This window comes from Coregonus clupeaformis, chromosome 35 (genome assembly GCF_020615455.1).
Source record: "Coregonus clupeaformis isolate EN_2021a chromosome 35, ASM2061545v1, whole genome shotgun sequence".
NCBI classification, from domain to species: Eukaryota; Metazoa; Chordata; class Actinopteri; order Salmoniformes; family Salmonidae; genus Coregonus; species Coregonus clupeaformis.
This window is the reverse complement of record NC_059226.1, coordinates 4175516-4188444: the sequence shown is the minus strand read 5'-3', so window position 1 is coordinate 4188444 and position 12929 is coordinate 4175516. Positions and strand designations below refer to the sequence as shown.

General features: G+C 43.6%; 1 protein-coding gene across 1 annotated transcript in view; it reads left to right on the top strand.

Moving 5' to 3' along the window:
• Positions 1-12929, top strand: part of LOC121550642 (protein KIBRA-like) — a 43015-nt gene that overhangs the window by 27527 nt on the left and 2559 nt on the right. The window contains exons 12-19 of the mRNA XM_045210767.1: positions 1002-1119; positions 6749-6919; positions 8706-8898; positions 9235-9375; positions 9554-9618; positions 10015-10174; positions 10476-10649; positions 12316-12408. Of these exons, the coding sequence (XP_045066702.1) occupies positions 1002-1119; positions 6749-6919; positions 8706-8898; positions 9235-9375; positions 9554-9618; positions 10015-10174; positions 10476-10649; positions 12316-12408 (1115 nt within the window). The remainder of the gene's footprint in view (positions 1-1001; positions 1120-6748; positions 6920-8705; positions 8899-9234; positions 9376-9553; positions 9619-10014; positions 10175-10475; positions 10650-12315; positions 12409-12929) is intronic.

Here is a 12929-nt window from a genome sequence, read left to right as displayed (position 1 = left end):
TAAAGTTTGCCAATGAACATCTGAATGATTCAGAGGAGAACTGGGTGAAAGTGTTGTGGTCAGATGAGACCAAAATCGAGCTCTTTGGCATCAACTCAACTCGCCGTGTTTGGAGGAGGAGGAATGCTGCCTATGACCCCAAGAACACCATCCCCACCGTCAAACATGGAGGTGGAAACATTATGCTTTGGGGGTGTTTTTCTGCTAAGGGGACAGGACAACTTCACCGCATCAAAGGGACGATGGACGGGGCCATGTACCGTCAAATCTTGGGTGAGAACCTCTTTCCCTCAGCCAGGGCATTGAAAATGGGTCGTGGATGGGTATTCCAGCATGACAATGACCCAAAACACACGGCCAAGGCAACAAAGGAGTGGCTCAAGAAGAAGCACATTAAGGTCCTGGAGTGGCCTAGCCAGTCTCCAGACCTTAATCCCATTGACAATCTGTGGAGGGAGCTGAAGGTTCGAGTTGCCAAACGTCAGGCTCGAAACCTTAATGACTTGGAGAAGATCTGCAAAGAGGAGTGGAACAAAATCCCTCCTGAGATGTGTGCAAACCTGGTGGCCAACTACAAGAAACGTCTGACCTCTGTGATTGCCAACAAGGGTTTTGCCACCAAGTACTAAGTCATGTTTTGCAGAGGGGTCAAATACGTATTTCCCTCATTAAAATGCAAATCAATTTATAACATTTATGACATGCGTTTTTCTGGATTTTTTGGTTGTTATTCTGTCTCTCACTGTTCAAATAAACCTACCATTAAAATTATAGACTGATCATGTCTTTGTCAGTGGGCAAACGTACAAAATCAGCAGGGGATCAAATACTTTTTGGCCCACCGTTACCTGTGTGGTGGTGTTGTAAAGTGAACCTACTCCAGCTATGCAACTCAACACCGGTTCCCATGGCTGCAACGGGGGAAAGGTTGTGACAAGGTGTTGTCTTTCTCTACACTCCTCTTTTCCTATCCTCCTCTTCCCAACCCCATTTTCACATAGATGGCGTAGCGCAGGTCCGAGGGACGGCAGGGGCTGGGTCTAAGAAGATGGGTGTGACGTCAGCAGTGTCTGATGAGTCGGTGGCGGGTGACAGCGGGGTGTACGAGCCCTCGGAGAGGTGGGTACTGTAGTAGCCACTGGGTCACCTGGAGGAGAGGTGTTCTTTACACTGGAGTCTGACCCGTCACTGATAGTAAGAAAAGATAGTGCTTCATTAACACCCCTATCTATCTATATTAAAGTGAACATTGTCTCAATCAATGACTGTATATATGAATGGACAAAGCCATCGATCACACAACGCCATTCATGCCTATGTAAAGACTCAATAGCGCATTGAAGCCAAATTAAGTTGGTTCAGATGGCTTCTCATGGAGACATAACATGCGCAGTTTGAGCTACAAGAAGTGGCGTTGCAGGCTAGCTCAGTGCTGCCTCCTCTCATTGAGTAACTGAAGTTAAAGGCCAACAGGGGGGTACTGCAGGTGCCATTAGCAACTCAATTATTTACATTTACGTCATTTAGCAGACGCTCTTATCCAGAGCGACTTACAGTTAGTGAGTGCATACATTTTCATACTGGTGCATACATTTTCATGTGGGAAACGAACCCACAACCCTGGTGTTGCAAGCGCCATGCTCTACCAACTGAGCTACAGGGGACTTAACTTTGTGTGCGTTTAAAAAAAATATATATATACATATTTTAAATAATCGTTTCAAGGACATACATCTGGTGTTTGAGAAGCAATTATTGGTACCATGATTGTCTTAAAATTATTATTATCTTTACACGAAGATTGACCACTAATTTTGCTCATCCACCTAATGCCACGTACACATTGTGACATATTTCATTACGGCGTACGGCATCATCACGCAATCTCGTTCAGCTACTGGATGGAGAGCTTAGGGTTTCACAATGCATGACAAGATGAAGAGCCTAGTCTCTTCAAAGATCACATTTATTTTGGGAGATTGCAAAATATGATATTTTCATTCAAGACATGAGAAACATATTGTTTCAGGTGATCATAAAACATGTTTAGTTACTTTTTCCTTAACTTGTTTCTCTAACTTTCTAGCAAGTTAAGCTAGCTTACAGAGCAGCTAGCTAAAAGCTAGGCTTGGTTGAAGATACTGTAGCTAGCGACCTCCATCTAATAATTATCATAAAAAACAAACGTCATTACATCACAATAAACTAAAACGGGTTTATAAAATAATTGGCTCAACAGTCAATGTGTATTATTTAACATTACTATTAAAATAGTACTCACTTATAGGAATGGGTAATTGTTTACAAGCTGTTAAATATCCCATAAAGCCGTTCTGTGGTTTGGTCAATTCCGTTTCTTTTTTTTTTCTTGATTTTATTTGTAAAAAATCTCCAAACAAAACAAAACATACAAGAGACAACATACAGACGCACACAAACATCAACAACATCACTCCTGTCCCATCTGTTCTCACCCCCATCTCCAGTGCCTGCACTATTCTCTTCCACATGTCCTCAAATTGCATCATTTTGTTCCTCTCTGTCGCCCACGCTCTTTCAATATTCAGATAATGACGCATTAGATTTTTCCATTGTCTTAACGATGGAGGATTGGTTGATTTTCCAGTTAAGTAAATGTTTTTTCAAGACCATTGACAAGAAGAGTATCGTCCAACCCATCGGGTATCTCACTGCCCCCTCATATGACATGTCTTGAAATATGCAGACAGACAGATTAAAAGTAAATTTACATTGTAATACTTCTAACAGCCAACTTTCTAACTCCGCCCATAACTTTTGGACTTTATAGCATTCTCAGAAGGCATGGATTGAGTCGTTAGTTTTACACTTAAGACATGACTCTGTCGTTGTTCTGTAGACTTTGTGAACTTTGGTCTCTATACATGAGTATACTGGATTAAGGGTACATTTTCGTTACCTGTAATTTCTTTAGTTATGTTCCAACATTCCCTCCATCTTGTGCCAATATCAGTTATTTTTATGTCTTGGTTCCAATAGTTTATATTTTTTTCTAAGGGGTTGTCAGTTGGATAGGCTCTCTGCAAAGTTTTGTATATCTTACCTATCATATGAATACCCTTTTCTGACTCAAATAGGATTCCTTCAAGATTGCTCTGATGTCCAAAAGATTTCCAATCGAAATGTTGTGATATGAAACTTTTAAGTTGCATCTATTTGAAAATATCTGCATTGGTTAGTCCAAAATTCAGTTTTAATTCTGTCATGGAAATAAATGTATTTCCTATTACCAAGTCATTGACGGCTTCTATGCCTTTAGTTTTACATGTGGACCAATTTATCGGTGCATTCTGAAGGATTGTTCCATAGGGTTGTGTTTTTAGGGAGTGATATTGGTTCTTGTAGAATCCAATTCATTTTCTTCCATATTGTTATAGTGTTCTTAACTATGAAGTTGTTAATGCTCTTAGCTTTATCCTTTTGAAAATAGACATGAAAAGTTTCTGGGGATGAGCATGCACATCTTCAATATGTACCCATTGTTCGTCTTTAGTGCATTTAACAATATGTCTCAAGTAAAAGCCTTGGGTGGCAAGTTGATACAATTCCAAGACTGGGAGGTTAAAACCACCCTCAGACTTAGGGAGATGTAAAACGTCCCTTTTTATTCTATGAGTTTTATTTGCCAAAATGAAGTCTGTTATGACCGAGTATACATTTTTTTAAAGAATGTCTTCGGTGGGGTAATTGGTATTACTGAGAATAAATATAAAAACTTTGCGAGCCATGCCATTCTGAAGAGGTTTATTCTACCTGTAAGATTTATGGGAAGATTGTTCCATTTTAAAAGATCTGCTTTCATATTGTTGAGTAATGGGATAAAGAAATGTTAAGAGTATTCTGAAAATATTTTTAGCAAGAGATGCATTGAGTTTTCAATATTGGTTAGGTATATGAGCAGATCATCGGCAAATAAGTTTAGTTTATATTCATGTTTACTGATACCTGTCACGTTTGGGTAACTTCCTGTTTTATTGACTGACTCTGCCTGCACTGAAGATGACACAAAGTTTGGAAAATGTCAAAGTATGTGGCATCCGTTTCGCAACTGAGCCTTCAACCGCAAGGGGGTGCTGCGGTACCACTCTGTTGTGGATGGTCCCCATTGAAATTAATGACATCTGGTGGAACGCAACGGACTGCTTAGATGTAATGTGAATGAGACGTAACCTCATTGTGCTTAACACTAGTTCCTAAATCTGAAAATCACTCCGCTCTCGGTAGCTATGATGCACTGGCTACTACGGCAAATCATGCTCGATAAGCTGAGCAAACAGCTAGCAGCCTAGTGCAAGCTTGTTTGAATGGCCATACGGTAGCTAGTTTGCCAGCTTGTTGATGAAGTTGTACGGCAAGTTATGGGACTGTTATCAGAAATCAGCATGTATTTGACTCTGACAACTGGCACTGTGCCTCACTACTTTGTAACATTTGGCCAACACAATAACGTCACAGAGAGCAGTCAGCTATGCTTTAGAACTCGGTGCACTAATCACTGCAGAACAGATATCATGAAAAGTCATTTGTGCATTAGCTAGAACTTCATTACACTAACTAGCTATGTAGAGGGAGTATTCAGCAGTGTGTGAACTGCCGTTGTTAATATCCCTGCCTTTCGTTTCATATGGATTTATTTGAGACTAGTTCAGCCAGTAAGTAGACACTATGCGTTAGCTTGCACATTTTTGTGCAGATTTAGAATTTCATAAACTCTGAATTTCATAAAAAGGTTAACTCTGACAAACCTCCTGGTACTGACAACTTGGATGGAAAATTACTGAAGATGGTAGGGGACTATATTGCCACTCCTATTTGCCATCTCTTTAATCTAAGCCTACAGGAAAGTGTTTGCCCTCAGGCCTGGAGGGAAGCAAAAATCATTCCGCTACCCAAGAATAGCAAGTCACCCATTACTGGTTCAAACAGCCAACCAATACTTATTTCCCTCATTAAAATGCAAATCAATTTATAACATTTTTGACATGCGTTCTTCTGGACTTTTTTGTTGTTATTCTGTCTCTCACTGTTCAAATAAACCTACCATTAAAATTATAGACTGATCATGTCTTTGTCAGTGGGCAAACGTACAAAATCAGCAGGGGATCAAATACTTTCTTCCCTCACTGTATGTACGCTGATGACTCAACATTATACACGTCAGCTACCACAGCAAATTAAATCACTGCAGCACTTAACAAAGAGCTGCAGTCAGTTTTAGAATGGGTGGCAAGTGATAAACTAGTCCTAAATATATCAAGTTGAGGAGAATAAACTGCTTGGTGAAACCCTAGATTGTAAACTGACGTGGTCAAAAACATTGATGCAACGGTAGCTAAGATGGGGAGAGGTCTGTCCTTGATAAAGCGCTGCTCTGCTTTCTTGACATCATAATCAACAAAACAAGGCCTACAGGCCCTAGTTTTATCACACCAGGACTACTGCCCAGTCATATGGTCAAGTGTTACAAAGAAAGACATAGGCAAATTACAGTTGGCCCAGAGCAGCACGGCTGGCCCGTAAATGTACCCGGAGGCCTAATATCAATAACATGCATGTCAATCTCTCCTAGCTCAAAGTAAAGATGTCTGTTCAAACAGCTAACACACAGCTCAGACGCCCATACATACTCCACAGGACATGCCACCAGGGGTCTCTTCACAGTCCAGAACAGACTCTGGGAAACGCGCAGTACCACATACTGTAGAGCCATGACTACATGGACCTCTCTTTCACATCAAGTAACTCAAGCGAGCAGTAAAATCGGACTTAAAAAAAACATAAAACAACACCTCACAGCACAACGCGGACTGTGAAGAGACACACACAAACACGCATACGCACACACATTGTAATATTGTAGTGTTGTAAATGTTGTGTTGTGAATTTGTGGTGGTAGAGTAGTAATGTAGTGATGTCTTGCATGATGTATTGTTTATTTGGGATGTAGGCTGTTGCGTTCTGTTGTGATATAATTGTTTTAATCCTGTTTGGACCCCAGGAAGAGTATCTGCTGCCCTGGCAGCAGCTAATGGGGATCCTAATAAAATAAAATAAAAAATACTATTTTTTTATTTTTTAGGATGAAAGGGGGTTCAGTGGACAATGTCACCTTGGTAATATTTTTGAATGTTAGGACAGCATATTGTAGCCAAACTTATTTTTTGCAATCCCATGAGTGTTTGGGAGTTATCAGACAGATCAGTGCGGAAGAGGCAAATCGAGAGGGTTAACTGCCGTCAAAATCTGTCCACGATAAGCAGACCAATAAGCAGATTGCCTGCCTTCCCGCCTTTGGGACAACGACTCCCATTGTTAGGGCGGCTCGAGACAAGACCATCTCGTCATTATATACAGTATCTCTGGATTACATCAAGTGTTCGCTGGAGACAAGCTGTCTGCAGTACTATTTGTCAAGCAAACATCCAGCACATTTGCATTGTGTTTTGTTTGCACCGTTTGGCCCTTGAGCGTGAGGGTATTTTTGTCATATACTGTATGTTGCCAGTCCCTCTCACAACTTACTGTGCTGTTTTGAAGTCTGGTAGCCAGATCTGTTTCGACTGATATCACCTCCTATAATTTTTGTGACATGACTTCAAATGTAAGGTTAATAGCTAAAGCACAAACCAGGACTGGCTTCCAGGTACTGTATTTGATAGCTGCTTTGTGGATCTACCCCTAAACCTGTTGTATGTGTCACTGTTCCCAGGCCTGTCCCCCCAGCAGAGCTGCTGCTTGGCTGTGAGGAGAGGGGAGGTCCTCTAGGCTGTGCCCAGGTCAGACTGGGCCTGAAGTACGAGGTGAAAGACAAGCGTTTCACCGTGTTCATCATGCAGCTCTCCAACTGCAGCGCCCTCACCCTGCTGCCCAACCACAAAATGTATGTAGCAAAGTTGCCTTTTCTCTTTCCTTTAGGAGTGAATGACTGTCATTACTTGTTAGGTTATGTGAAACAAACACCTCTCAGATGACTGTCTGTGAGCATACAGTGCATTCGGAAAGTATTCAGACCCCTTGACTTTTTTCACATTTTGTTACGTTACAGCCTTATTCTAAAATTGATTAAATTGTCGTCGTCCCCCCCTCATTAATCTACACACAATACCCCATAATGACAAAGCAAAAACATGTTTAAAAAAAACGGAAATATCACATTTACATAAGTATTCAGACCCTTCACTCAGTACTTTGTCGAAACACCTTTGGCAGCGATTATAGCCTTGAGTCTTCTTGGGTATGACACTACAAGCTTGGCACACCTGTATATGGGGAGTTTCTCCCGTTCTTCTCTGCAGATCCTCTCAAGCTCTGTCAGGTTGGATGGGGAGCGTCGCTGCACAGCTATTTTCAGGTGTCTCCATAGATGTTCAAGTCTGTGCTCTGGCTGGGCCACTCAAGGACATTCAGAGACATGTCCCGAAGCCACTCCTGCATTGTCTTGGCTGTGTGCTTAGGGTCATTGTCCTGTTGGAAGGTGAACATTCGCCCCAGTCAGGTCCTGAGCGCTCTGAAGCAGGTTTTCATCAAGGATGTTTCTGTACTTTTGCTCCGTTCATCTTTCCCTCGATCCTGACTAGTCTCCCAGTCCCTGCCGCTGAAAAACATCCCCACAGCATGATGCTGCCAACACTATGCTTCACCGTAGGGATGGTGCCAGGTTTCCTCCAGACATGCTTCAATCTTGGTTTCATCAGACCAGATAATCTTGTTTCTCATGGTCTGATAGTCCTTTAGGTGCCTTTTGGCAACTCCCAAGCGGGCTGTCATGTGCCTTTTACTGAGGAGTGGTTCTGTCTGGCCAATCTACCATAAGGGCCTGATTGATGGAGTGCTGCAGAGATGGTTGTCCTTCTGGAAGGTTCTCCCATCTCCACAGAGGAACTCTGGAGCTCTGTCAGAGTGACCATCCGGTTCTTGATCACCTCCCTGACCAAGGCCCTTCTCCCCCGATTGCTCAGTTTGGCCGGGCGGCCTGCTCTAGGAAGAGTCTTGGCGGTTCCAAACTTCTTCCATTTAAGAATGATGGAGGCCACTGTGTTCTTGGGGACCTTCAATGCTGCAGAAATGTTTTGGTACCCTTCCCCAGATCTGTGCCTCGACACAGTCCTGTCTCGGAGCTCTACGGACAATTCCTTCGACCTCATGGCTTGGTTTTTGCTCTGGCGTGCACTGTCAACTGTGGGACCTTATATAGACAGGTGTGCCTTTCCAAATCATGTCCACTCAATTGAATTTACCACAGGTGGACTCCAATCAAGTTGTAGAAACATCTCAAGGATGATCAATGGAAACAGGATGCACCTGAGCTCAATTTCGAGTCTCATAGCAAAGGGTCTGAATACTTATGTAAATAAGGTATTTCCGTTTTTATTTTATTGTATTTTTTCACACAACAAATAACAACCTGTTTTCTCTTTGTCATTATGGGGTATTGTGTGTAGATTTATGTTTTATTGAATCAATTTTAGAGTAAGGCTGTAACGTAACAAAATGTGGAATACTTTCCGAATGCTCTGCGTGCTGTCTGTGTGTGGGAGTCTGTGTACCCACTTTTCTCATTTAAGTCGGTGTGTTTGTATTAAAAGTACTGTGTGTCCTTTGTCCTCAACGGTACACTCAACTGTGTGCACATTATCTAGGTGTTTAACTGTGTGTCCCCTCTGTAGGTACATCCGTGTGGCGGTCCTCCCCTGCTCTGAGTCCACCCGCTGCCTCTTCCGGACGCGCGGCTCTCTCCCCCAGGATGCCGTGGAGGTCAACGAAGTCTTCGGCATCCAGATGGCCCACAATGTCCTGCGGCAGAAGACCCTGAGGGTGGACGTGTGCCACACAAGCCCGTCTGGCCGCGAGGAGTGTCTGGTGAGTTTAACGACACTCATCTGTAAGTTAGCGTCAACATAACAAATAGTCCTTATCACCAGCACACCCATATACAATAGAAACACTGCCGGTGGTGTGTTTGCTAAATGTACATTGAAATCCCAATGTATACCTTTTAAGCTTTCACTCCTGTTGTTATTGAATCATATTACAGTGGTTTATTGCCATAAGTGAGCATAAGTGGATTTTTGTCCCTTTGACACTCCGTACTGTCTCATGCATGAAGTCTGTTACGTCAGTGTATAACATCCTTCAGTAAACCGCCTTTTAACTCTTATAATGTCTCCCTCCTCCTCCCTCCTCTCCTCTGGGCAGGCTGGTGCTCAGATAAGCCTGGCTGATGTCAACACCTCTGGGGAGAGGTGTGTCAAGTGCTACAACCTCCTCAGCTACTCCTTCATGCCCCAGATCAATAGCAAGGACAAAGAGACCGGGATGGCTACACAGTCTGAAAGGGTAACATAGACCTTCATTCTTCCTGTATAACAATAGGCTGCATTTCAAAATGAAATGGGTCTGTTATTGTAAATCTGTATATAGACGTGTTACATAGAAGTGTTATTAATTTATAAACATACTGTATGTATCTAATGAATGCATGTAATAGATGAGTAACAATGTGTGTGTGTTCCAGTGCTCTGTCCCCACCACAGAGAGAGTAGCAGGCAGTCTGGAGGGTGCACCAGAGGAGGATGAATGGTGAGCTCGCCCTACGCTAACAACAGCACCTTTATGCCTTTATTCTCCTGTCTTCTCATCTCTCCTCCTCCTCCCCCTATCAACCTCTATGGAGGACAGGCCATTCTTCCATACTCGTCTCACACACACACACACACACACACACACACACATCCGGAATCCCACCCAGCCGGTTCAAACACACAATGACAGTGCTTGAATTTCTGATACACCCCCCCATCTATCTCTCCCGTGGGAATAAGCTCAGACGTTTAGTGGCGATTTTGAAAGCCCAGTGGCACAATAGCCACCTCTCCACCCCCTCACAGGTAGACTGGGATAGGTGAATAACTCAGACAGGTTGCTCCCTCTCCTTCCCTCCCTCAGTCAGTCTGACGGTGTTTCAACCCTCCACAGGCACAGTGAAGCGCTGGAAGGAGATGTATTTGAAGACGAGGAAGACAACCACGTAGAGGAGCCTCTAGAGGAAGAGGAGGAGTTATATCCCGAGAGCAGCCAATGGGAGGGAGAGAAGGTGGCGGCCAAACCTACTCAAACAGGAACTATGACGGAGAGGGTAAGTGGAGACTCCATCAACTATACCATATGCATAAATGAATACAATTTCATTTGATATGATTTAATTACAGTATTTTACCTATTTACAGAGGATGTTAAGTATTTGTGTGAAAACAACATGTATGTTCATTTGTTTCAAACTCAACAGTTCTACAAACTCCTTAATATGCAGACTCAAAATGTGCTGTAACTAAGACATGACTGTGACTGGCATGATCACAGTTGTAACTGAACATAACAGTAAATGTGTAAGCCAAGCTTGACTATGTGAAATGACTGATCTCGTGCTCTGTCCCCAGGTGAACAAGGAGACCAGTACCGGCCTCCACCACCACCGTGCTGCCTCCTCGGTGGTCCGGCCCAAGGAGCATCGACCCCGCGATGTGCCCCAGCAGAACCCCTTTATCCGGGGAAACACCATCATCCGCTCCAAGACCTTCTCCCCTGGGCCCCAGAGCCAGTACATCTGCCGGGTGAGCAAACACACTCGTCATGGACATATTTAGTACATATCTAGAATATACTAGTGCATATCTATACTAGATATAGATTTACATTAGTACATACTGTATCTACTCTATCCCCTGTAGCTCAGTTGGTAGAGCATGGCGCTTGCAACGTCAGGGTTGTGGGTTCGTTTCCCACAGGGGGGCCAGTATGAAAATATATGCACTCACTAACTGTAAGTCGCTCTGGATAAGAGCGTCTGCTAAAATGAAAAAAATTTAATAATAACTTAGTCAAATGCAAAGCCAATTATTATTTTTTTTTAATTGCCCTTATTATACACTACATTACCAAAAGTATGTGGACACCTGCTCGTCAAACATCTCATTCCAAAATCATGGGCATTAATATGGAGTTGGTCCCCCTTTGCTGCTACAACCGCCTCCACTCTTCTGGGAAGGCTTTCCACTAGATGTTGGAACATTGCTGCGGGGACTTGCTTCCATTCAGCCACAAGAGCATTAGTTAAGTCGTGCACTGATGTTGAGCGATTAGGCCTGGCTCGCAGTCGCCGTTCCAATTCATCCCAAAGATGTTCGATGGGGTTGAGGTCAGGGCTCTGTGTAGGCCAGTTCTTCCGCACCGATCTCGACAAGCCATTTCTGTATGGACCTCGCTTTGTGCACGGGGGCATTGTCATGCTGAAACAGGAAAGGGCTTTCCCCATACTGTTGCCACAAAGTTGGAAGCACAGAATCGTCTAGAATGTCATTGTATGCTGTAGCGTTAAGATTTCCCTTCACTGGAACTAAGGGGCCTAGCCCGAACCATGAAAAACAGCCCCAGACCATTATTCCTCCTCCACCAAACTTTCCAGTTGGCACTATGCATTGGGGCAGGTAGCGTTCTCCTGGCATCCGCCAAACCCAGATTCATCCGTCGGACTGCCAGATGGTGAAGCGTGATTCATCACTCCAGAGAACGCATTTTCACTGCTCCAGAGTCCAATGGCGGCGAGCTTTACACCACTCCAGCCGACGCTTGGCATTGTACATGGTGATCTTAGGCTTGTGTGCGGCTGCTCGGTCATGGAAACCCATTTCATGAAGCTCCAGACGAACAGCTCTTGTGCTGACGTTGCTTCCAGAGGCAGTTTGGAACTTTGTGGTGAGTGTTGCAACAGAGAACAAATTATTTTTACGTGCATCGCGCTTCAGCACTCGGCGGTCCCGTTCTGTTAGCTTGTGTGGCCTACCACTTTGCTGCTGAGCTGTTGTTGCTCCTAGACGTTTCCAATTCACAATAACAGCACTTACAGTTGACGGGGCAGCTTTAGCAGGGCTGACTTGTTGGAAAGGTGGCATCCTATGACGGTGCCATGTTGAAAGTCACTGAGCTCTTCAGTAAGGCCATTCTACTGCCAATGTTTGTCTATGGAGATTGCATGGCAGTGTGCTCGATTTTATACACCTGTCAGCAACAGGTGTGGCTGAAACAGCCAAATCCACATACTTTTGTATATATAGTGTAAGTTTGCTCTGGATAAGATAAAAAATACAGTTCACTTTGACTACTGTTTTCAGTTGAGCTTTGCAAAGCATCCTTAACCCAACAAAAGCTGTCATTCTTGCCGTTTTTGTTCTAACCTTCTGAATTCTGTTTGTTTTTGCCTTTCTACTATGTGATCATCAGATCAACCGCAGTGACAGCGACAGCTCCACTCTGTCTAAGAAGTCTCCATTCATCAGGAACGCATCAGAGAGACGCAGCATGCGCATGAAGAAGGTAGACACTACCCACTTAGTACCTATCCCACCATAGAGATACTTTCTGTCGTTCTATGTTTTTACGCTATAAATACCCATTTAACTTTCATTTTCTGTCTCTGTTAGCCAAGGTTCTCAGTATAACAAGCACATTTTCTTCCTGTTCAGTCTCGCTCTATCAATTCCAGTGCTATGCTCTGTTCCCACTGTTCTGGTTATTGACAGTCTAATAGTGCAGTCAAGTCTCAAGCTGTGGCCACATTATTAGATATTCTCAAAGAGAGACATTTACATTTTTGGTTCCCTAAACCAGAGACCCGGCCTTCAGTAAAAGTGAGTCTTAATATTTAATGGCTGGTTGAATTGTTAATGTGGCCTGACATTCTCTGGCCTCTATTAATGCTGGGACCAGGACTGATCTATGTCCAGGACATATCTGTCTGCCTGCCTGCTGTGAGAGGAAAGGAGGGGAGGGGACGGGAGAGGAGAGGGGGCCACTGGGAAATGGCTGCTCTGTCTCCCTGTACCTCCCTATGTGTG